This window comes from Microcebus murinus, chromosome 7 (assembly GCF_040939455.1).
Source record: "Microcebus murinus isolate Inina chromosome 7, M.murinus_Inina_mat1.0, whole genome shotgun sequence".
In the NCBI taxonomy this organism is placed as follows: Eukaryota; Metazoa; Chordata; class Mammalia; order Primates; family Cheirogaleidae; genus Microcebus; species Microcebus murinus.
The window spans coordinates 107,193,921-107,218,771 of NC_134110.1; the positions used below are offsets into that span (position 1 = coordinate 107,193,921).

General features: G+C 37.8%; 2 protein-coding genes across 7 annotated transcripts in view; one reads left to right on the top strand and one right to left on the bottom strand.

The window, feature by feature from the left end:
* Nucleotides 1-24,851, bottom strand: part of SPIDR (scaffold protein involved in DNA repair) — a 484,225-nt gene that overhangs the window by 147,881 nt on the left and 311,493 nt on the right. The window lies entirely within an intron of this gene.
* On the top strand, nucleotides 13,119-14,339 carry LOC105885239 (tetraspanin-6-like). Its single transcript, XM_012790023.3, has 2 exons — nucleotides 13,119-13,499; nucleotides 13,853-14,339. Exons 1-2 carry the CDS (start codon nucleotides 13,119-13,121, stop codon nucleotides 14,207-14,209), a joined length of 738 nt encoding a protein of 245 aa, XP_012645477.1. The 3' UTR covers nucleotides 14,210-14,339.

The following is a 24,851-nucleotide window of genomic DNA, read 5'->3' on the forward strand; positions in this document are numbered from 1 at the left end:
CATGAGGGATATTGGTGTGTAATTTTCTTTTTTTGTTGTGTCCTTTCCTGGCTTTGGTATCAAGGTGATATTGGTTTGTAGAATGAGTTCAGAAGGATACCACCTTTCTCAATGTTGTGGAATAATTTCTGTAGTACAGGTATGAGCTCTTGTTTGTATGTTTGGTAAAACTCTGAAGTGCAGTCATTTGGCTCTTACAATTAGGTCTTTGATTCATTTCAACTTATTCTTTGTATATAATTTAAGGTAAGGATCCAACTTCATTATTTTGCATGTGGGTATCTGGTATTCCCAGCACCATTTGTGTAAAAGATTATTCTTTTTTTTTTCCAGCATATTATGGGGGTACAAATGTTAAGGTTACGTATTTTGCCCATGCACCCCCTCCTCCCTCGAGTCAGAGCTTCAAGCGTGACCATCCCCCAAATGTTGCACATCTCACTATGTTTGTATATACCCATCCCCACCTCCACCCTACCACCTGTCTGAAACCTGATAAATGTTATTCCTATATGTCCACTTAAGTGTTGATCCATTAATCAATTTGCTGGTAAGTACATGTGGTGCTTGTTTTTCCATTTTTGAGATACTTCACTTAGTAGAATGGGTTCCAGCTCTATCCAGGGAAATACAAGAGGTGCTATATCATCATTGTTTCATAAAGCTGAATAGTACTCTATGGTATACATATACCACATTTTATTAATCCACTCATGTATTGATGGGCACTTTGGTTGTTTCCACGACTTTGCGATTGTGAATTATGCTGCTATAAACATTCGAGTGCAGGTGTCTTTTTTGTAGAGTGTCATTTGATCTTTTGTGTAGATGCCCAGTAGTGGGATTGCTGGATCAAATGGTAGATCTACTTGTACCGCTTTAAGGTATCTCCATATTGCTTTCCACAGAGATTGAACTAGTTTTCAGTCCCACCAGCAATGTAGGAGTGTTCCTATCTCTCTGCATCCACATCAACATTTATTGTTTGGGGACTTTTTGGTAAAGGCCATTCTTACTGGAGATAAGTGATATCTCATTGTAGCTTTGATTTGCATTTCCCTGATTATTAGAGATGTTGAGCATTTTTTCATGTTTGTTGGCCATTATTCTGTCTTCTTTTGAAAATTTTCTGTTCATGTCCTTTGCCCACTTTTTGATAGAGTTGTTTGATTTTCCCTTGCTGATTTTCCTGAGTTCTAAATAGATTCTAATTATCAGCCCTTTATTGGATGTGTAGGTTGCAAAAATTTTCCCCCATTCTGTGGGTTGTCTGTTTGTTCTCCTGACAGTTTGTTTGGTGATGCAGAAGCTTTTTAATTTGATCATGTCCCATTTATTTATTTTTGTTGCTGCTGTGATTGCCTTTGGGGTCTTCTTCATAAATTCTTTGCCTAGGCCAATGTCTAGAAGAGTATTTCCAACGTTTTCCTCTAGAATTGTAGTAGTTTCATCACACCTAAAGTTCAAGTCTGTTACCCACTGTGAGTTGATTTTTGTGAGAGGTGAAAGGTGTGGGTCCTGTTTCAGTCTTCTACATAGGGCTATCCCATTTTCCCAGCACCATTTATTGAATAAGGATTATTTTCCCCAGTGTATGTTTTTGTCTGTTTTGTTGAAGATTAAATGGCTATATGAGGATGGTTTTATTTCTGGGTTCTCTATTCTGTTCCACTGGTCAATGTCCCTTTTCTTGTGCCAGTAACAAGCTGTTTTAATTACTATAGCCTTGTAGTATAGTTTGAAGTCTGATAAATTGATACCTCCTATTTTGTTTTTATTGCCTAGGATTGATTTTGCTATATGGGGTCTCTTTGACATAGCAATAAAGAAAATAAAGTACCTAGGAATATATTTAACTAAGGAGGTAAAAGACCTCTACAGGGAGAACTATGAAACACTGAAGAAGGAAACAGCAGAGGATGTAAACAGATGGAAGAACATACCATGCTCATGGGGCAGCAGAAATCAACATTGTTAAAATGTCTACACTACCCAAAGTGACCTACAGAGTCAACGCAATCCCTATTAAAATACCATCATCATTTTTCACAGATATAGAAAGGATTATTATCCATTCAGTGATCTTGATATCCTTGTCAAAAATCAACTGGCCACAGATAGATGGGGTTTCTAATATATTATTCCATTGGTCGGTGTGTCTATCCTTATGTCTGGATCACACTGTCATGATTTGTAGTAAGTTTTTGCTTTGTAGTAAAGTAAGTAGTAGTAGTAGTAGTAAAGTAGTAGTAGTAGTAGTAAAGTAAGTAGTAAAGTAGTAAGTAGTAAAGTAAGTAGCTTTGTAGTAAGTTTTTAAATTGGGAAGTGTGAGTCTTGCACCTTTGTTCTTTTTTTTTTTTTTTTTTTTTTTTTTGAGACAGAGTCTCGCTTTGTTGCCCAGGCTAGAGTGAGTGCCGTGGCGTCAGCCTAGCTCACAGCAACCTCAAACTCCTGGGCTCGAGTGATCCTTCTGCCTCAGCCTCCCGAGTAGCTGGGACTACAGGCATGCGCCACCATGCCCGGCTAATTTTTTTAATATATATATCAGTTGGCCAATTAATTTCTTTCTATTTATAGTAGAGACGGGGTCTCGCTCTTGCTCAGGCTGGTTTCGAACTCCTGACCTTGAGCAATCCGCCCGCCTCGGCCTCCCAAGAGCTAGGATTACAGGCGTGAGCCACAGCGCCCGGCCACCTTTGTTCTTTTTAAAGATTGTTTTGGCTATTCTGGATGCCCTGGGTTTACATATGAATTCCAAGATTGGCTCATCAATTTCTACAAAGACGCCAGCTGGGATTCTGATAGCAATCATGTTGAATCTGTAGATCAAATTAGTGAGTACTGCCTTAACAATATTAATTTCTTTCAACAGTTTTGTAGTTTTTGGAACATAAGTATTGCATTTGTTTTATTAAATTTATTTCTACTATAGTCCCAGCTACTGGAGAGGCTGACGCAGGATCAATTGAGCCCAAGAGTTTGAGGTTGCACTTTGCTATAATGATGATGCTACTGCACTCTACCCCTGGGTGACAGTGAGACCCTGTCTCAAAACAAAATAAAGCAAAATTTATTTCTAAGTATTTTATTCTCTTTGATACTATCAGTTTTCTAAATTTCATTTTCAGATTGTTAATTGCAAGTATACAGAAAAACAACTTATTTTTGTATATTGACCTTGTACTCTATAATCTTTCTGAACTAATTTATTATTTCTAATAGTTTTTTAGTGAATTCCTTAGGATTTCCTATATTTGAAATCATGTCATCTTTGAATAAAGATAGTTTTATTTCTTCCTTTCCAATGTAGATGCCTTTTAATTTCTTTTCTTGTCTAATTTCCCTGGGTAGAAACTCCAGAATAATATTCAATAGAAGTTGTAAGAATGAATTTCCTTTTCTGGTTCCTGATTTTAAAGAGAAAACATTCAGTCTTTCACTATTGAATATGTTAGCTGTAGGTTTTTTGTAGATGTCCTTTATTGAATTGAGGATGGTCCCTCCCATTTCTAGTTTGTTGAGTGTTTTTATGATGAAAAGGTGTTGTCTTTTGTCACATGGTTTTTCTGTGTCTATTGAGATGATCATGTTATCATTATTCTCATACTGCATTTCTTAGAAATACACATAATTCCTGTTAGTACTGATTAGTTAAAAGAGATACAAATAAACATATGCAAATTGAAGGTGAGATTAACTTTAGCTGAAGGGACCAAGGAATGATTAGCATCAAAATTTTAAGAATTTGATAGTTGTTATTTTTGGTAGTACTAGTATCTGCAACAGTAATAATAGATATATTTTAAAAATCAGCTTTACTGAAATAAAATTCACATATATTTCATCTGTTTAAGGTATATAATTCAATGGTTTTTAGTATTTTACATTATTAATTATTAAAGTTATGGTCAAATATATATAACATAAAATTTGCCATTGAAACCATTTTAAGTTTATAATTCAGTGGCATTAATTATATTCACAATGTTGTGTAACCATCACTATTTCCAAATTTTTCCTTTACTCCAAACAGAAACTCTGTACCCATTATAAATAATAAATCCCCATTCCTCTTACCCCTAATCTCTACTAACCTCTAATCTAGTCTCTATGAATTTGCTTATTCCAAGTATCTAAGAGGAACCATATCATATTTGTCTTTTTGTTTCTGACTCATTTCACTTAGCATAATGTTTCAAGGTTCATCCACTTTGTAGCATGTATCAGAACTTTATTCCTTTTTGTGGCTGGATAATATTCCATGGTGTATACATACCATATTTGGTTTATCCATTTATCTGTTGATAAAGACTGGGGCTGTTTCTACCTTTTGGCTATTGTGAATAAGGTTGTAATGAACATTGGGATACAAGTATCTGAGTTCCTGCTTTCAATTCCTTTGAGTATATAACTACCAGTAGAATTGCTGAATCATATGTTAATTCTATGTTTAGCTTTTTGAGCAACTGCCAAAATGTTTTGCACAGTGGTTGCATCATTTTACATTCCTAGCCACAATGCACAAGGGTTCCAATTTCTCCATATTCTCACCAACATTTGCTATTTTTTTCCCCTGTATTAGCCATCCTGAAGGATATAAAGTGGTATCTCATTGTGCTTTCATTTACATTTCCCTAATGAGTGATAATGTTGAACATATTTTCATATGCTTACTGGCCATTTTTATAACATCTTAGGAGAAATGTCTATTGAAATTCTTTATCCAGGTTTGAATTGGGATTTTTTGTTGTTGCTATTAAGTTGTACAATTACTTTATATATTATAGATAATTAAAATATATATGATTAGCAAATATTTTCTTTCATCCATAGGTTGTCTTTTCACTCTCTTGATAAAGTCTTTTAATGCACAAAATTTTTAGTTTTGATGAAGTCTAATTTATCTATTTCTTCTTTCGTTCCCTGTGCTTTTGGTGTCACATACAAGATATCATTGCCAAATCTAACGTCATGGAGATTCTTCTCAATGTTTTCTTCTAGGAGTTTTATAGTTTTAGCTCTTTTGTTTAGGTCTTAAATTCATTCTGAGTTCATTTTTGTATGGTGTGAGGGAGGGGTCCAACTTAATTCTTTTGTAGGTGAAAATACAGTTTTCCCAGCACCATTTGTTGAAAAGACTGTGCTATACACATTATTCGTCTTGGTAGCACCTTTGTTGAATACCAGCTGACCATATATGTTAGGGTTTATTCTGGGTTCTACTCCACTGATCTACATATCTATCGTTATGCTAGTATTACACTGTTTTGATTACTGTGGCTTTGTAATAAGTTTTAAAACCAGAAAGTGTGAGTCCTTTACTTTGTTCTTCTTTTTCAAGATTGTTTTGGTTACTTGGGGTCCCTTGCAATTCCAAATGAATTTTGGAATGGGTTTTTCTACTTCTGTAAAAATCATCATCATTATGGGTAATATCGTCATCTTAACACTACGTCTTCCAACATGGGTTATTTAGGCCTTCCATAATTTCTTTCAGCAATGTTGTGCAGTATTGAATGTACAAAGCTTTTGATTCTTTGGTTACATTTATTCCTAAGTATTGAATTCCTTTTGATGCTACTGTAAATGCATTTTTAAAAATTTCCTTTCTGGATTGCTTATTGCAAGTGGGTAGATTTGTAATAAGCAAATACAACTTAGTGTATTTTCAGTGTTGATGCCATATCCTGGAATTTTCCTGAATTTGTTAGCTCTAATAATGGTTTTGTGGATTCTTTAGCTTTTCCTGCATATAATGTCTTCTGCAAACAGAGATGACTTTACTTTTTTCTTTCCAATTTGGAGGAATTTTATTTATTTATTTTTTGCCTAATTGCTCTGTGTAGAACTTCCGGTACTATGTTGAATAGAAATAGTGAAAGCAAGCATTCCTATCTTCATCTTGATCTTAGAGGAAAAAATTTCAGTCTTTTATCAAAAGATGTTAGCTTTGAGGTTTTCATATAAGCCTGTAACATATTGAGGAAGTTCCCTTTTATTACTACCTTACTTTTTATCATGAAAGAGTATTGAATTTGTTAAATGCTTTTGCTGCATCAATTGTGATGATCATATAGGCTTTTCCCACTTTCATTCTATTAATGTGGTATATTACATTGATTGATTTTTGTATGTTGAATCTTCTTTGCACTCCAGAAATAAATCTCATTTGGTTATGATATATAATCCTTTAAATATGCTGCTTAATTTGGTTTGCTAGTATTTTGGGGGGGGAGGAATTTGTGTGTCAATATTCATAACAGATAATCAGTCTGCAGTTTTCTTACAATGTCACCATCTGGTATTGGTATTAGGGTAATGCTAGGCTCATGGAAAGAGTCTACTCTTCAATTTTTGCAAGAGTTTGAGGATTGGTGTTAATTCTCATTTAAATGTTTGGGAAATTCATCAGTGAAGTCATCTGGTCCTGGGATTTTCTTGGTTGGGAGGTTTTTGTTTAGTGATTCAATATTACTTGTTACAGGTCTATTCAAATTTTCTATTTCTTCTTGAGTCTGTTTTGGTTGGATTTGTAGGAAACTGTCTATTTTCTAGGCTAATTTGTTGGCATTATAACTGTTCATTGTATTCTTCTATAATCCTTTTATTTCTGTAAGATCAATAATTACTACCTTTGTTTTCATTTCTAATTTTAGTAATTTGAATTGCCTTTCTTTGTCATAGGGTAGCTAAGGATTTGTCGATTTATTGATCTTTACAAAAACCAATTTTGGTTTCACTGATTTTCTTTATTGTTTTTCCTGTTTCTCTATTCTATTTGTTCTTTACCTTAACTATTTACTTCTGCTAACAGTGGTTTCAGTCTGATCTTTTTCCAGATCCTTAAGGTGTACAATTACATTATTGGTGTGATGTCTTTCTTTTTTGTTAATGTATGCATTTATAGTTATAAATTTCTCTCTTAGCATTGCTTTTTTGTATCTCATAAGTTTTAGTATGTTGTGCTTTTGTTTTCATTCATTGCCAGTATTTTCTTTCTTTATGATTTCTTCATGACCCATTGGTTGTTTAGTGTGTGTTAATTTCTACATATTTATGACTTTTCCAATGGTTCTTTTGTATTTGACTTCTAGCTTTATTCTATTGTGATTGGAAAATATACTTTGTAAGATTTGAATTAAAATTTATTAAGGATTGTTTCATGGCCTAACATATACTCTATCCTGAGAATTTCCCATGGCACTTGTTAAGAATGGGTATTATGCTGTTGTTAGGTGGAATATTCTGTACATGTTTGCTAGGTCTAATTATTTTATAGTGTTGTTCAAATCTTCTATTTCATTATTGATCTTCTGTATAGTTGTTTTAATTCTTATTGAAAAGGAGGTCTACAACTATTACTTTAGAACTGTCTATTTCTTCCTTTGAGTCTGTCAATTTTTGCTTAATATATTTTAGGGCTCATTTGTAGGTGTGTATATGTTTATAACTGTTATCTCTTCTTGCTTTATTGAACCTTTTCTCAATATATAATGTCCTTTATCTCTTGCAATCTTTATTTATTTAAAGTCTATTTTGTCTAATAATATTGCCACCTAGGTTCTCTTTTAGTTGCTATTGGCATGAAATATCTTTTTCCATCCTTTTACTTTTAACCCCTTTGTGGTTTTTTTTTTTTGAGACAGAGTCTCACTTTGTTGCCCAGGCTAGAGTGAGTGCTGTGGCATCAGCCTGGCTCACAGCAACCTCAATCTCCGGGGCTCAGCGATCCTACTGCCTCAGCCTCCCGAGTAGCTGGGACTACAGGCATGCACCACCATGCCCGGCTAATGTTTTGTATATATATTTTTAGTTGGTCAATTAATTTATTTCTATTTTTGGTAGAGACGGGGTCTCGCTCAGGCTGGTTTCGAACTCCTGACCTTGAGCAATCCGCCCGCCTCGGCCTCCCAGAGTGCTAGGATTACAGGCGTGAGCCACCACGCCTGGCCGGCCCCTTTGTGTTTTTTTTTTTTTTTTTTTGGGACAGAGTCTCACTTTGTTGCCCAGGCTAGAGTGAGTGCCGTGGCGTCAGCCTAGCTCACAGCAACCTCAAACTCCTGGGCTCGAGTGATCCTTCTGCCTCAGCCTCCCGGGTAGCTGGGACTACAGGCATGCGCCACCATGCCCGGCTAATTTTTTTATATATATATATCAGTTGGCCAATTAATTTCTTTCTATTTATAGTAGAGACGGGGTCTCGCTCAGGCTGGTTTTGAACTCCTGACCTCGAGCAATCCGCCCGCCTCGGCCTCCCAAGAGCTAGGATTACAGGCGTGAGCCACAGCGCCCGGCCCCCTTTGTGTTTTTATATGGAAATTGTCTTTTGCAGACAGCATATACATGGATCCTGTTTGTTTCTTTAATCCAATCTCTCTTAATAGTTGAGTGTCACCCATTTACATTTTCTAATTTTTATTGTCGTCTATTTATATTTAATGTGATTACTGATAAAGAAGGATTTAATCCTGACATTTATCTATTATTTTCTCCATATCTTATGTATAAATATTTTTTGTTCTTCAAGTCTAACATTATTGCCTTGTTTTTTGTTTATTTAGTTGATTTTTTTGTAGTGTACCTTTCTAATGATCATCTCCTTTCCTTTTTTGTGTATTTTAAAATTATTTTCTTAGCAGTTACCTTGGGGATTACAATGAACTTCTTAAATTTATAACAACCTAGTTTGAATTACGCCAATTAAGATTCTTTCTTTCTTTCCTTTCTTTCTTTTTTAGAGTCTTGCTTTGTCACCCAGGCTGGAATGTAGTGGCCTAGTCACATAGTTCACTGCAGCCTCAAACTGCTGGGCTCATGTGACCCTCCTGCCTCAGCCTCCTGAGTAGCTGGGACTATAGGCATGTGCCACATTGCCTGGATAATTTTTAAAAATTTTTATAGAGATGCGGTCTTGCTATATTGCCCAAGCTGGTCTTGAATTCCTGGGCTCAAGTGATCCTCCTGCCTTACCCTCCCAATGTGCTGGGATTACAGATGTGAGCTGTTGTGCCTAGTCCCAACTTAGTTTTAATAGTATATAAACACACTGCTCTTACACATCTTCACCCTTACCCCTATACATAGTGATTGTCACAGATTACAACCTTATATATCACATGCCCATTAACATAAATTTATAATTGTTGTTATATGCATTTGCCTATTTTATCATATAGGAAAAAGAAAAATCACAAATACTGAAAGTAAATTAATATTGGCTTTTATATTTACCTATATAATTACCTTTATTGATGAGAGTTTTTTTTCTTTTCTGTTTTTTTCCTTATGGCTTTAAGTTGCTGTTTAGTGTCCTTTCATTTCAGCTTGAAAGATTCCCTTCATTTCTTGCAGGGCAGGGTCCCTCAGCTATTGTTTATTTGGAATTGTTTTAATTTCTCTTTTTCTCTTGAAAGATAACTTCGCAAGATTGACAATCTTGGTTGATACTTTTTTCTATTAAGACTTTAAATGTCATCCCATTGCCTTCTGGCCCCCATGGTTTCTAAGGATTAATCAACTTTTAATATTATTGAGGATCCCTTGTACACGACAAGTTTCTTGACATGGATCTCTTTGTGTTTATCCTACTTAAGAGTACGTTGAGCTCTTGGGAGTGCATATTCAGGTCTTTCCTTTTTGGGTAAAATAATTTATGTAAATTGAGTCACGATTTCTTCAAATATTTTTTCTGCCCCTTTCTCTCTTTCTCCTTCTGATATGAGAAAACCCTCATTGCTCACCTGGCTCCAGCATGCTGCACCAGGAGCGCTCACAGCCTGCCAGCTGCCTGCCATGGGATTGGGGCTGGGGAGTGGTAATGGCAGCAGTGTGAAAGCTGAATTTGACCAAAATTTACTGAAATTTATCAGAGACTTTTCCCCTGGATGCTACAAGACGCTGCTAGACCAAGAATTCCAAAATAGTTGCCTCACACAATTCCTGTCAATTCAATCGTTATTTTTTGTTTTAGTGAAGACATGAATTCCTGGAGCTTTCTCCTGTGCCATCTTCCCTGATGTCACTCCAATATTATAACGAATATTTACTGAGCACTTAGTCTGTGCCAAGTATTGTTCTAAGTACTTTTCATATTCATACTGACCCTATGAGGGAGTGTATTACGAAGATCTCCATTTTACAGATAAGGAAAGGGAGGCAAAGTAATGTGCCTAATCAGAGAGATGGGGAATGGCTGATCCAGGACACAAACAAGGCATATTAGCATCAGATTCATGCCCATAGCTACTAAGCTTTCCATACAGGTACTTCAGTAGAGCTAGAAAATGCCTTGAAAATAACCCACACCCAGTTACTCATTTTAACTATAAGAAAACAAAAGTTCAAGTTAGTGAATTATCCAAAGGTCATATATTCAGTCTACTAATGGCAAAGCAATGATGATAACTTTGCCTCCTAATAGCCAGCCCTTTCCTACAATATGGACTTACTTCGCTGAGCACCTGAGTTTTGACGTCTAAATGAAAACGTATTTCTTTTTTTTTTTTTTGAGACAGAGTCTCACTTTGTTGCCCAGGCTAGAGTGAGTGCCATGGCGTCAGCCTAGCTCACAGCAACCTCAAACTCCTGGGCTCGAGTGATCCTCCTGCCTCAGCCTCCCGGGTAGCTGGGACTACAGGCATGCGCCACCATGCCCGGCTAATTTTTTTTTTTTTTATATATATATCAGTTGGCCAATTAATTTCTTTCTATTTATAGTAGAGACGGGGTCTCGCTCTTGCTCAGGCTGGTTTCGAACTCCTGACCTTGAGCAATCCGCCCGCCTCGGCCTCCCAAGAGCTAGGATTACAGGCGTGAGCCACAGCGCCCGGCCTGAAAACGTATTTCTGATAAAGGGATCTTTGAATGCAACAGCAGAGTCCAGAATTTGCATTCTTTAGAAATATTGCCCATCCTCCAAAACCAGCTTAATCCTCATTTTGTCCAGGAAGCTGCCCTCATTGAGTTAAATGCAAACAGAAAAAATATAGCCCCTCTGTCTCTATTATTTGCATAGCATTCCCTGCCTTATATTGTAATTATTTATGCACGTGTATGTTTAAAATCTTCTAAAGGGAAGATTTATTCTATTTATTTATCTGCTCCATATTCCTTAATCAGAAGACATACAAAATAGAGTCTGAACAAGTATTTGCTGAATGAATGATAAATGAAACCTTGCTGCCCAGAACCACAGATTATTTCTACCTAAAATACCACTTCCACAGTGTTGCATCTAGACTAAAATATCCTTGATGGCTTAGAATAAAATCCAAAATATTTAGTGTGATATTTGAGGCCACCCAGTCTCTACAAGTGGCACGTATGGTCTCCAGGGCTGGAACTTTAATTTATATACTTCTCAGTACCTGATGTTGTGTCCTGCACATAGCAAGTGCTCAATGACTACTGACTGATGGGAGCTCAAACTATTGTAAATGTGTTTTAAGATGGACCTAAAAAGCAGAAGAATTATTTAAAACTATTTAACAGTGTTTTCAGACAGAGTTATGAAATCCCTTCCCCAGGAGAGCTTCAAAGATAAAAAAGATACACACCTGCCTCAGGTGACTGACTGTCACCCCTATCTTGAGGCAAGAAGCTGGACTCTACAAGTCCTTTCTAGTCCTACAGTTCTATGACTTCCCTCTTAAAACTGCATTTTAGCCAACTGGAAGGAAGGGAAGTGAATTTGCACCTGTGACTAGATATGGAAACTCAGAGAAATAAATTATTTCAGGTTAGAAGGGAAAAAAGTTTCCAGTTAAAAAAAAAATCTTAGTATAAACATTAGATTCTTATCCATAACTATATCTGAAATACTATATAGGTCCAAGCCAAATAGAAAGAAGAATTTCTCCTTTGCTGCCTTATTTTCTTTTTTCTTAAACTTTTAATACCAAAATCTTATTAATAAGACAAAGGTTAAACAATGTGTGCCTATTTTAATACTTCATGGGACAGCAACATGAAGGAATTTTATGTAAGTATTAAAACAGTATGTAAAGATTACATAATCATATATAAAACGTTTAATAAAATATTAAGTAAAAAACCACAATGTAAAATGGCATGACTAATGTAACTGTAACAATGAAAAGGTAAGGATACAAATGAGTAAAGATTAGAAGAAAATATTTCAAAATATCTAAAATAGTTATGTTATAATGGTGAGATAAAGGACTAGTCAGAGATTACATTAAATAGATGTTTCCTTCCTTTTATTTCTAAGAACAACACCTAAAAAATTATTCAAAGGTAGTAATCTCACAAAGATGTCCTTTTATTCAAATACCTGACTTTAAAAACTTTCAAAAAACTTGCCTAGTCTCTTACAGAATTAGAAAAAAATTAGATCAGCTTAGAGACAGTGAGAGGCTCTGTCTTCAGGAGTGTTTTCCTAAAGCTAATAGTTTGCCAAAGATTTGAGTCCTTGTAGATTCTAATTTTATCTTCTCATACCACTACCACCTAGACAGGCTTATCCCCAGCATGTGAGTGTGGATAGACAGTGCCAAGGTCGCATGATAGGTAAGGCACAGTGACGGTGGTGTGGTCTCACAGAGAATATAGGATTTGGGATCCAGCAGAGTCTTGGGTTTCAAGGGGGCCTGTTTGACCTGGCTCCCTCACTGGGCTTTTGTGAGACTTTAATGTAATAACTTGAAAAGCAAAACATGTAGTTGTCCTTGATAAAGATTAGTTTATTTCTTTTTTTTTTTTTTTTTTTTTTGAGACAGAGTCTCGCTTTGTTGCCCAGGCTAGAGTGAGTGCCGTGGCGTCAGCCTAGCTCACAGCAACCTCAAACTCCTGGGCTCGAGTGATCCTTCTGCCTCAGCCTCCCGGGTAGCTGGGACTACAGGCATGCGCCACCATGCCCGGCTAATTTTTTATATATATATCAGTTGGCCAATTAATTTCTTTCTATTTATAGTAGAGACGGGGTCTCACTCTTGCTCAGGCTGGTTTCGAACTCCTGACCTTGAGCAATCCGCCCGCCTCGGCCTCCCAAGAGCTAGGATTACAGGCGTGAGCCACAGCGCCCGGCCAGATTAGTTTATTTCTTTCCTTCGATAAAGAAAAACCAGTAGAGTATAGTGGTGCAGGGTCTCAGGCTAGTCATGGCGTCCCCGTCCTGGAGACTACATACTAAACCAGTCATTACTTGTTTCCAGAGGGTCCTCGTGATCTACACTCTCATCTTCTGGATTGCTGGCGTTGTCCTCCTTGCCGCTGGCATTTGGGGCAAGGCTAGCCTGGAGAATTATTTTTCCCTTTTAAATGAGAAGGCCACCAATGTCCCTTTTTTGCTGATTGGCCCTGGCACTGTTGTTATTCTTTTGGGCACCTTTGGTTGTTTTGCTACCTGCCGGGCTTCTGCATGGATGCTAAAACTGTATGCAATGTTTCCGACTCTCATTTTTTTGGTCCAAGTGGTCTCTGCCATGTTAGGATTTGTTTTCAGACATGAGATTAAGAACACCTTTAAGAATAATTATGAGGCCGGGCGTGGTGGCTCACGCCTATAATCCTAGCACTCTGGGAGGCCGAGGTGGGCAGATCGCTCGAGGTCAGGAGTTCGAAACCAGCCTGAGCAAGAGCGAGACCCCGTCTGTACTATAAATAGAAAGAAATTAATTGACCAACTAAAAATATATATACAAAAAAACTTAGCCGGGCATGGTGGCGCATGTCTGTAGTCCCAGCTACTCGGGAGGCTGAGGCAGCAGGATTGCTTCAGTTCAGAAGTTTGAGGTTGCTGTGAGCCAGGCTGATGCCACGGCACTCACTCTAGCCTGGGCAACAAAGTGAGAGTCTGTCTCAAAAAAAAAAAAAAAAAAAGAATAATTATGAGAATGCTTTGAAGCATTATAACTCTATGGGAGATTATAGAAGCAATGCAGTAGACAAGATCCAAAATACGTTCCATTGTTGTAGTATCACCGATTATAAAGATTGGACGGATACTGATTATTATTCAGAAAAAGAATTTCCCAAGAATTGCTGTAAACTTCAAGATTGTTCTCCACAGAGAGATGCAGATCAAGTAAACAATGAAGGTTGTATTAAAAAGGTGCTGACCATTTTAGAGTCAAAAATAGGAATTGTTGCCAGAATTTCCTTTGGAATTGCTTGCTGCCAGCTGTTTGGAATCTATCAACCCTACTGCCTCTCTTGTGCCATAACTAATAACCAGTATGAGATAGCGTAACCAGCGGATCTGCGGGCTTACTCCTCTCCAATTTTAAGGACACTCAGGTTCCCCCCTGTGAACTCTACAAGATTGCCTGGATGGAAGACTGACGACACTACTTACCAATAGACTGAAAAACTACACCAGTAGCCTGATTCAATCAAAATACTTGTTCAGTATGTTCTAAGTCCACCTTCTGTCCCATTCACCTCAGATCGTTTAAACCCCCTATCACTCTGATACACTGGAAGAGCTAGTAAATTGTAAATGAAGTAAAAAAAAAAAAAAAAGACAAACCAGTAAAGTACTGTTTCTAATTAGCCTAATGATTCTAAATACCAGGAAGCATATTTGCCAAAAAAAAACAAAAACAAAAAAAAACAGACAAAAAAAAACTGTCATAAGTCAAAAGAGAGTTAAGAAATTCTTTCCAGTCTTCAATCAGAAAGTTTCCCAAGAGAGTGGACAAAGACTACACTCAGGCTGGGTGGGTAAGAGCACAATTGGAGGGGTGCGGTTTTGCAGGGGTGGAGGATGGGACAATGACAGAGCAGTATGAATAAGTATCTTCCCTGTTATCCCCTTCCCTGTGCCCTACAACTAATCCTAAAAACAGGTATGCCCTGTAACAATAACAAACAGTTTAAAAACATTCAAAGAAAAAACATTTGTCTTAAGGCTTTAAAAACAAAACAAATCTATACACATTCATGAATAGGGAAAATAGGGCCTTTGCCCTTAAGAGTAAAAAGTGGCGGCCGGGCGCGGTGGCTCACGCCTGTAATCCTAGCACTCTGGGAGGCCGAGGAGGGTGGATTGCTCGAGGTCAGGAGTTCAAAACCAGCCTGAGCGAGACCCCGTCTCTACCATAAAAATATAAAGAAATTAATTGGCCAACTAATGTATATAATATAAAAATCAGCCGGGCATGGTGGTGCATGCCTGTAGTCCCAGCTACTCGGGAGGCTGAGGCAGGAGGATCGCTTGAGCCCAGGAGTTTGAGGTTGCTGTGAGCGAGGCTGACACCACGGCACTCACTCTAGCCTAGGCAAGAAAGCGAGACTCTGTCTCAAAAAAAAAAAAAAAAAAAGTGGCAACCACAATGGCAACTTGATTCTAGACTGCACGCAGCAACAGTGTTGGCAAAGACAGTCACTTCAGGTGACAATGACATTTGTTGGCTTTCTCTTTGCTGACTCTGAGGCCTTTCACCAAGGTGGGGTGCCTTTCGTGTTTGGTTCCAACCAGTTAATCACGTCTTGAGGGTGAGGGTGGAGAGTGGAGAGAAACCCTTAGAAAAACACCAGGTGAGTCCCCCAGGTACTGCGGCCTGCCAGGGTCCCAAAACAGTCCCTTTTCTCATTTTACCCCTTAAGGAAACTAAGTATTTTAAGTGCCCTCAAAGTTGAAACTGAGAATTCATAACCTCTACCATCTGTACAATAATATTACATAGGTAATATTAATATTAACAAAAACTATTTAAAATGAGGTATCTTTTCAAACCAATGGAATATTAGGACATCAATAAGATGGTCACAGATACTACCCAGAAGAACAGGTTACCCACATTCTGTAGTGCCAAATAGAAAAAAGAGAAAAAAATTATGTATAGCGCTATAGCTGTGAAATCATACTTATGTGGATGCAATCACTCTAAAAGACATATAAAAGAAGGCTAGAAGAAAGGAAAGAAACAAATCTTCAGGTTATAAAAGTAATAAATGATCATTATGTAAAACTTGGGAAATCAGAAAAGTAGAAAGAAGAAGGAACAAAAATCATTAGGCAGACAGCAATAAACACTGGTATAATTCCTTTACCTCTTTCTTTAAATATATTTCACAGATTGTATCATGCTTCACAAAAAAATTCAATAATCTACTGCTCCATGTTATTACATAAGTATTTCTTTACATCACTATAATAAATATAATGTGTCACCAACTGTTTATAAAGCTCCATGCCAACCCACAGTAACTCTTACGTGCTGGCAGGGGCAGCGTGTGGGACCCGCTGGAGGAGGTGGGGAGGACCCATAGGAGGACAGCCAAGTGCTGCAACCTGGCTGGCAGGTCAGAACTGGCCACGCCGCAGAGGAGGCAAACAGGATGCAAGCTGGAAAAAGCCAATGGATTTAAACATTAAGTGGTCAAGAATGACCACTGAACAGCCAATCCCAGCAGGGAAGAGATGGCTAAAGTTCGACTGCAAAAGGCTTAGAAAAGAATGTCAAATCCGCACATGGACAGAGGCTGTTTGCAGCCTCAAGTGGTTGGGGGAGGAGAGTCTGGAGGCACAGTGTGAGGGGACATGGCTCAGAGGGAGGCGGAGTGAGGGAAGTTTCCCTGCACGTGAGGGGCAGGCAGCTACCAAAGAGGTGTGGGGTTAAATGTAAGGGTGTTACAGCAATTCTGCTTGGAGGCTCCAGGTGGAAACTCCAGAATAAACTCTGAGAAATACTTCTATCTGATATGTTATCACAGAGACCTAACTGACAATTCACAGACTCTCGCAGTATAACCTGGGTCTGATTTTAATGTGTGGACAATGTGAGCAGTCACTAAAACAACAGCTAAGATTTAGGAACTACTTTATCCATGGCAGGCACCGTGTCTGGCCTTCTGCTGCTTTTCCTCAGTGAAGCATCACGGTGACCTTACAATTATCACAAATTTAAGTTGAGGACATTAACTAGCCAAGATGACAAAGTCAGGGATGGAGAACCTGAGCTTGAACTACCTTTGCCTTAGGTAATCTAACACAACACCCAGGACACCATGAGGACACAAGAGACCAGCCTCAGTTTCCTTGGACAGCAAAGAGCCTAGAAGGGTCTGTTAAGAGTGAAATGCTTATGTCTTTGGAGGAAAATACACACAGATGCTAACTCTCAAAGTGGCAAAATGTGGGAGTTACTGAGACTGAAGAATGGCTAGATTGCCCCAAGATCTGTGTGAAAGGGCAGGAACACAGTGAGGAAAAAGGAAGTATTTCCTCATTGTGAAAATCATAAATGGCCATTACAGATAACTTGGGAAAATAAAAAGAAATAGAAAGAAGAAGAAAAATCCTCGTTAGCCAAACAGCCATAGTGAATATGTAATTCTGTAACTCTGGTGTAATATGTAAAAGCAATTACACTGGGCTTCTGGGACTGTTTGTCCGTAAGCAAACCCAGGAGATTTTATTAAAATGCCTTTCTAGTTTGAACTTCTTCACGGATCTGCAGGCAATGGCCAGGACCAAGAGGACAGCTGCAGGCTGGACAAGAGGAAGAGTGCACTGGGTTGCCTGGTGCCCAAAGACACCAGGATGGAGCTGGCGAGTGACTCACCTGGGGCTTCCAGGAAAGATGCTGTGCCCAGGAATCAGTGCCGCAGTGGAGAGGAGGAGCCTCCGCTCAGCCCACCAGCATGTGTATGACAGGGATATCGGAAAGGACAGTCAAGACTGTGAAAATATCCCACAAGGTAAAAGAACAGCAATTCCTATCAGATGAGTTGGACAAATGCTGTTTCACATTGACAACTGCATCTCATAGTCTGAGAAAGAGAGTTAACACCAGGGAAAATTATGACATGCTCTTTAGTTTAGCCAATAAGAATGGGCACTTACTTTTGATAGGATCATCTGAAATTTTATCAGGTATGGCCTGTCAACATAACAAACCAGGAAATTGTATCACTTTCAGAGTTACCATTTGTATTTATTTTCCCCAAAGGGAATAAACATTTCACTTTAAACAGATAACATTAAATTAATATTATTCTTATCAGCAAGTGGTCTTTCACAGATTACTTAAAAGTAAGAATAACAATCAAAGTTTCTGTTTGTGCTGTCAACCTGATCTGACAGAGAAAACTTGGATTGAGGTCATGGAGGATACACGATGCTACCATATGGAGTCTTTCCTTCTAAGAGTTATTTCGTAATTTATTTCACTTCATTTTCTCCACAAAGGAAGCAAGAGGAGAAGACCATATGCTGCTGCCCCTTGTTCTCATCTTTAAACCCCTCCACTGGGCTCAGGGGATGCTGCTGGGTCAAGCCACACCTGAGGCTCCTGTCTTCTCAACCACCATTGCATAAAGAACAAAGACCTCACCGGTCATCAGGATTTCCTTTTCTTGGAAGAATGTACAATTGTGCCTTCACACTATCTGGGACATTTACAGAAAGGGAAGCAGAGTCATGGGTGACCAGGTGACCAGCTCCCAGGGGCCTGGAGCCAGGGAAGGAGGGTGGGCTCACGTGCTCCAGTCTGGTCAGCTGGGCGTGCAAAGAATCCGCTTCCAGTGGAACACACATATGAAGTAGACAGTAACAGCCAGGCAGGGTACAACTGCTTTTTAAAAATATTATATGCAGCTTTAGTCAGACAGCACACTAGAATATACTTACAGATAGTCAGATGCAACAAATTTTTCCAGTACTGAATTGTTGTGATTCCAAAAACTATATTACTTAAAAATGTCCATTAATTAGGAATATTGACCAGTGGAACCGATCTGAGAATCCTGATATAAAACCATCCTCATATAGCCATCTAATCTTTGACAAAGCAGACAAAAACATACGCTGGGGAAAAGAATCTCTTTTCAATAAATGGTGCTGGGAAAACTGGATAGCTACTTGTAGAAGGCTAAAGCAGGACCCATACCTTTCACCTCTCACAAAAAATCAACTCGCGCTGGATAACAGACTTAAACCTAAGGTATGAAACTAGTAGAATTCTAGAGGAAAATGTTGGAAACACTCTCCTAGACATCGGCCTAGGCAAAGAGTTTATGAAGAAGTCCCCAAAGGCAATCATAGCAGCAACAAAAATAAATAAATGGGACATGATCAAACTAAAAAGCTTCTGCATAGCCAAAGAAACAGTCATGAAAGTAAACAGACAACCTACAGAATGGGAGAAGATTTTTGCATCCTACGCATCCGATAAGGGGCTGATAACTAGAATATACTTAGAACTCACAAAAATCAGCAAGAAAAAATCAAATAACCCTATTAAAAAGTGGGCAAAGGACTTGAACAGAAACTTTTCTAAAGAAGACAGAAGAATGGCCAACAAACATATGAAAAAATGCTCAACATCTCTAATCATCAGGGAAATGCAAATCAAAACCACAATGAGATATCACTTAACTCCAGTGAGAATGGCCTTTATCAAAAAGTCTCCAAATAACAAATGCTGGCATGAATGCGGAGAGAGAGGAACACTTCTACACTGCTGGTGGGACTGCAAACTAGTTCAACCTCTGTGGAAAGCAGTATGGAGATATCTTAAAGTGATACAAGTGGATCTACCATTTGATCCAGCAATCCCATTACTGAGCATCTACCCAAAAGATCCAATGATACTCTACAAAAAAGACACCTGCACTCAAATGTTTATAGCAGCACAATTCGTAACTGCAAGGCTGTGGAAACAGCCCAAGTTCCCATCAATCCAAGAATGGATTAATAAAATGTGGTATATGTATACCATGGAGTACTATTCAGCTCTAAGAAACAACGGTGATATAGCACATCTCATATTTTCCTGGTAAGAGCTGGAACCCATACTACTAAGTGAAGTATCCCAAGAATGGAAAAACAAGCACCACCTAAGTGGACACATGGGTACTACAGTAATAGGGTATTGGGCAGGTGGGAGGGGGGAGGGAGGAGGGTATATACATACATAATGAGTGAGATGTGCACCATCTGGGGGATGGTCATGCTGGAGACTCAGACTTGTGGGGGGAGGGGGGAAAGGGCATTTATTGAAACCTTAAAATCTGTACCCCCATAATATGCTGAAATAAAAAAAAAAAAGGCCGGGCAAGGTGGCTCACGCCTGTAAACCTAGCTCTCTGGGAGGCTGAGGCGGGCAGACTGCTCAAGGTCAGGAGTTCAAAAGCAGCCTGAACAAGAGCAAGACCCCGTATCTACTTTAAATAGAAAGAAATTAATTGGCCGACTAATATATATATATAGAAAAAATTAGCCGGGCATGGTGGCGCATGCCTGTAGTCCCAGCTACTCAGGAGGCTGAGGCAGTAGGATTGTTTGAGCCCAGGAGTTTGAGGTTGCTGTGAGCTAGGCTGACGCCACGGCACTCACTCTAGCCTGGGCAACAAAGCGAGACTCTCTCAAAAAAAAAAAAGAAAAAAAAAAGTCCATTATTCATACCTTTTTTCACCTCTGTATGAGTAAACTGCTTTTATTTTCCTTTTGTGTTATACAGCTCATTGTTTAAAGGAACACTACAAGATGAAATAGTGACAAACTAGAGAAATAAACAAGAGCAAACATTCTTCAAAGACTAAAACAAACCAGGTCACCAGCAACCACAAAGGAGATTGAAATCTACAGATAAGGGTTAGATACTGCCCAAGATACATCATTGCATATTTCACTGGCTTATTACAAGGTTAATTTGGAATTCAAACTCTTCCTCATGTTTAAAAAACAGTGAAACTTGTTACTTATCCATAAATCACAGTAAAACGTGCTGAAATCTACTTGAATTTCACTTTTCTTTTAAATTTGTACTAGGCAGTTAATAGAAAATCCTCAATTCATGAGAAGGTTAATTATTTATTTTAAAGTACTTCCCAAACCTTTCAAGATAGAACAAAAGATATAATCAATATTAATGTGCTATCACTTTCTGCTCTGTTTTTATATGAGTGGTGTTTTATTACCTCATATTCACAGAGTCACCTGATGGGACATTATATTCCTTATTTGCTTTCACATGCTGGATTGTTTATATATTTTTGCTGTTTCAGGGAGCACATTTTGCTTAGATTATTGTTAATTTTTTTTAGATTGTTTTCTTATATCACTAGGCTTTGTGGCAGATTGCTAAATTGATCCCTGAAAGATTAGCCAGAGGCAGCGTAGGTAGTAGTTAAGACCCAACTTCATAAGGCACGTCTGGTTACTTTCCCTGTTCACCACTAACTTCTCACATGCATGCAGTGATTTTTCTCATATGTAAAGTAGGATAATAGCACATGCCAAATACAATATTAACCCTAAAGGAGTATTAGTCATTGTAATTATTAACCTATCATTCGAAGCAATGTATAAAACACCTTTGTTTTATAACCATTAACACAGTTTTATTCTATTTATTTTAATATAATTGTAATATAATAGTAGATACTGTTACATTATTATTGTATTAAAGATAACAATATAATAAAGATGTAGTAGTACCTTAAAGTGGTCTTAAATTTTCCTAATGATGGCTCATAATGCTGAGCATGCTTTCTATTTTCCATAAGAACATTTACCATTTATATATATAAATAAAATGTTTATTATTTTATTTAATAGTAAAATTACATGACATTACATCTTAAAAGTGTAAAAAAAATGTAAAGACAATCATTATCCACAATCCCAAATGTAACCATAACTTGCCCATTATCTACTGGAACACTGAAGAAATTTTACTCTTTGGGGGAAAATAATTTGTGTTCAACTGGAGGTACAGAAGACTCAAGACAAACTATTTACATTTATATGGTTTAAATATTCATATCAAAGTTAAAGACAAGAGCCCTATCTGTTTATAAGAGTGTTAGAACTGCTACCCAGCATAGCTCTTTTCTACATGGAAGCATCAAAGTAAAGCACAAAATTGGCTTCCTTATATTGACTAATAAGGAACTCTAAAGTTTGGTGCATATCTGAAAATACCTCTCTTGTCTTGAGTAATATACCAAAGGTTCATCAGATTAGAAAGGAGATGAATCTACCTAAACACAATTTTGGCCAACAGTGTGATTTGGGAAAGTGTAGCCTGAAGGCTGTGGAGAAAGAGTGAAGCCAACACATGCTTCTGTCCTCCGGTTATTCACACTTTATTTAATACAGCAATCGTGACACGGCTTAATTTTAAAATGAGAAAAATATACACCAAAGATTATATAATCAGATTCTAACTTGCATTCAACATTCCCTTGTCATCCTTGTGGTGTCTGCAGAGTTTGCAGTTGATTCCCTGTTTCATTCCTGTTATTAACAGTTTGTATCTTCTTTGTCAGTTTTGCTAGAGGTTTGTCAATTTTATTGATTTTTGTCCCTGAACCAGTTCTTTGTTTCATTAATTTTCTCTATTTTAAATTTTTTACTTCATTGATTTTTGCTCTTATCATTTTCTCCAATAACCAAAGATGTGCACACATTAGCATGAAAGATTTCACAGTCATCTGTTCATAATTTTCCCGCATCTGCCCTTCTTGTTACTAGTTCAGAACAACAGAGGAGCAGCAGCTGGCCTGGACAGGTATTTTCTCTAAGAAGGCATCAAGACATAGGCTTCTGGCATTTGAGAATATTTTCTAATTTATTCTGACATGCCTGCCCCACCACTACCCAGAGTTTTCTCCTTTTTTCCATCCCTCTCCTTCTCCCAACTCCAGGGGCACATATGTCCATAGCATCTAAACTTGGATTCAAAATCCTTTTTCTCAGGGAAATCTTATAAATATGGTTATAGGGAACTGAAGTCCCATTATCAGCAAAATATCATAATGCATTAATATGGAACAGACTTTGGGGGGCTGGCCTGGGAATATAGTCATGATTTCTACTGCTGTTCTCTGGGCAAATGCAGTCTAAGTTCTAAGCAAGGAGCTTTTGGAAAGCAACCCATTCATACTTTAAGGGTGTGTCCTTTGGGATCAGAAAGTAAAAAGTAGTGGGGTGGGGACACATAAATACCCCAATTTAAACTTACTAAACTTACTCCTCCCTCCACCCCATGACCTGTAAAAGCTTCTAGTCCTAAAAATCCACCTGTAGGTTTTAATTATAATATGCAGTTTAGGCACTATGGTTTATGACTAACCATAGGATTTCATTCCTCAAGTAATGTGAAGGCCAGAATATTTTACTATACTACCCGTGTGTTCCAGAAAACAAAAAGCAAGAGTTTTTCAGCCTAAATACCTAGCTTTCAGACAACAGTTCTGGTTTGGGAATCATTGCTCACTCTGTAATCAGAGCACCAGATGGGACCAAGTGTCTCCCTAGTAGAATGAAGCCAACAAGTGGGCAGAGTGGGTAGAGGCAGGCTGGGATTCAGCACAAGACAATTGTTTGGGCACACTAACCCAGGAACTGAAAAAACGCACTCCCAGCCAGCCCCTACTTGGCAATCTGAGGTCAGCTGGCCTTCAGATCACAGCTGTGGTTTTATGCTTGAGGCGGCTAGGCCTACGAGCTAGTTCTCATTGTCTGGCTTCTCTTTGGCCCAGCAGAGATGGAAAGTCATCCTGGTTGATAACAGAAAATGTAACAGGAGTGAGAATGGCCTTCCAGGGAGCATTAGGAATTGACACATGTGTAGGGTTACATAAAAACTCATTAACATGCCTGTGCCATCTTTAAAATCTTAGATGACTAAAGATTTTACTTTTATTATTTTATTCAGTTCCCATGACAACTTTGTCAGGTGGATAAGGTATTGTCAACACTCTCACTTGATACATGAAAACGGCTCTAAGAACTGTTCAAGACTGCCCTGATGGAAGTGACAGTGAGATGTTCTTTCCATTCTACCATGATTTTTACCAGATAGGGTAAGAACTCACATATACAAAGTGCCTTGTTACCCAAAGCATCAAGAATGTCTCAATACCCACTGGGAGGGCACAGGCTATAATATACAGAAAACCACAGGCCTCCTTTTATGGGGAAGCCACATAACAAGGGTCCAAAGAATACACATGCCCTCATTCCCAGTCCCAGCTATTATCACCTCCATTAAAATGCAATGTACTCAGGAAGTAATCTGAATTCCATTATAATGTAGTTCTTAATAGTACAGAATTCTTTACAAAAAAGTTACTTACCCTGTTATTGAATTGTTGATGGACCAAATGAAAAGTTACTAGAGCACATCATTATACACAAGTATCTATATCCTCAGTTCCTTCTGTAGGACTATTTCCTCAATGAGACTTTAGTGAATCAGGAACTAGAATTATACCTTCTATTTGTTTCACCCCTATAGTATGCAGTAAGTGCTAGGCACTTAGTAGGCACCAGTAGATACAAATTGAAAAGAATTTTTCTCAGTTCCTTCAGAAAGTTAATCTTATCTTAGAATGGTTGTTTTATGTAACAGAGTGCTATGGCTAGATTAATTTTTAACATATTCTCTAATTGTTTTATTCTTAATAGGCCATATGCAACCTCTTCTAAAATCTACCCTTTAAGACAATCAAATAATGATTTGGAGTGCAGAATAGGAGAAATTCAAAGCAAAACAAAGATAAAATGTATACTACTACTACTACTAATAACCCAGATTATACCACTTATTTACTTATAATAACTCTAGTTAGATAAAGGCTAAGAATTAGGAAATAAAAATTTTGCCATTAATTTCTAGACCAAGAACTGGATGATAGGAACTTGATTATTTCTGAATGATGAAAATTATAGGCCACCTGCAGATGAAAAACTAAACTGGGTAATATGTATTTAAACAAAAGAATAGTGAGGATATTTAAACAAACAAGATAGAATATTTCCAGCTGTCTCTTAAAATTACCTTTAATTAATCCTTTCATCATTTTTACATGTAAAAATACAGCTTAAAACATTATTTACTTATTTTTTCCCTTCGTGTTAATATGCATAAGCAGAT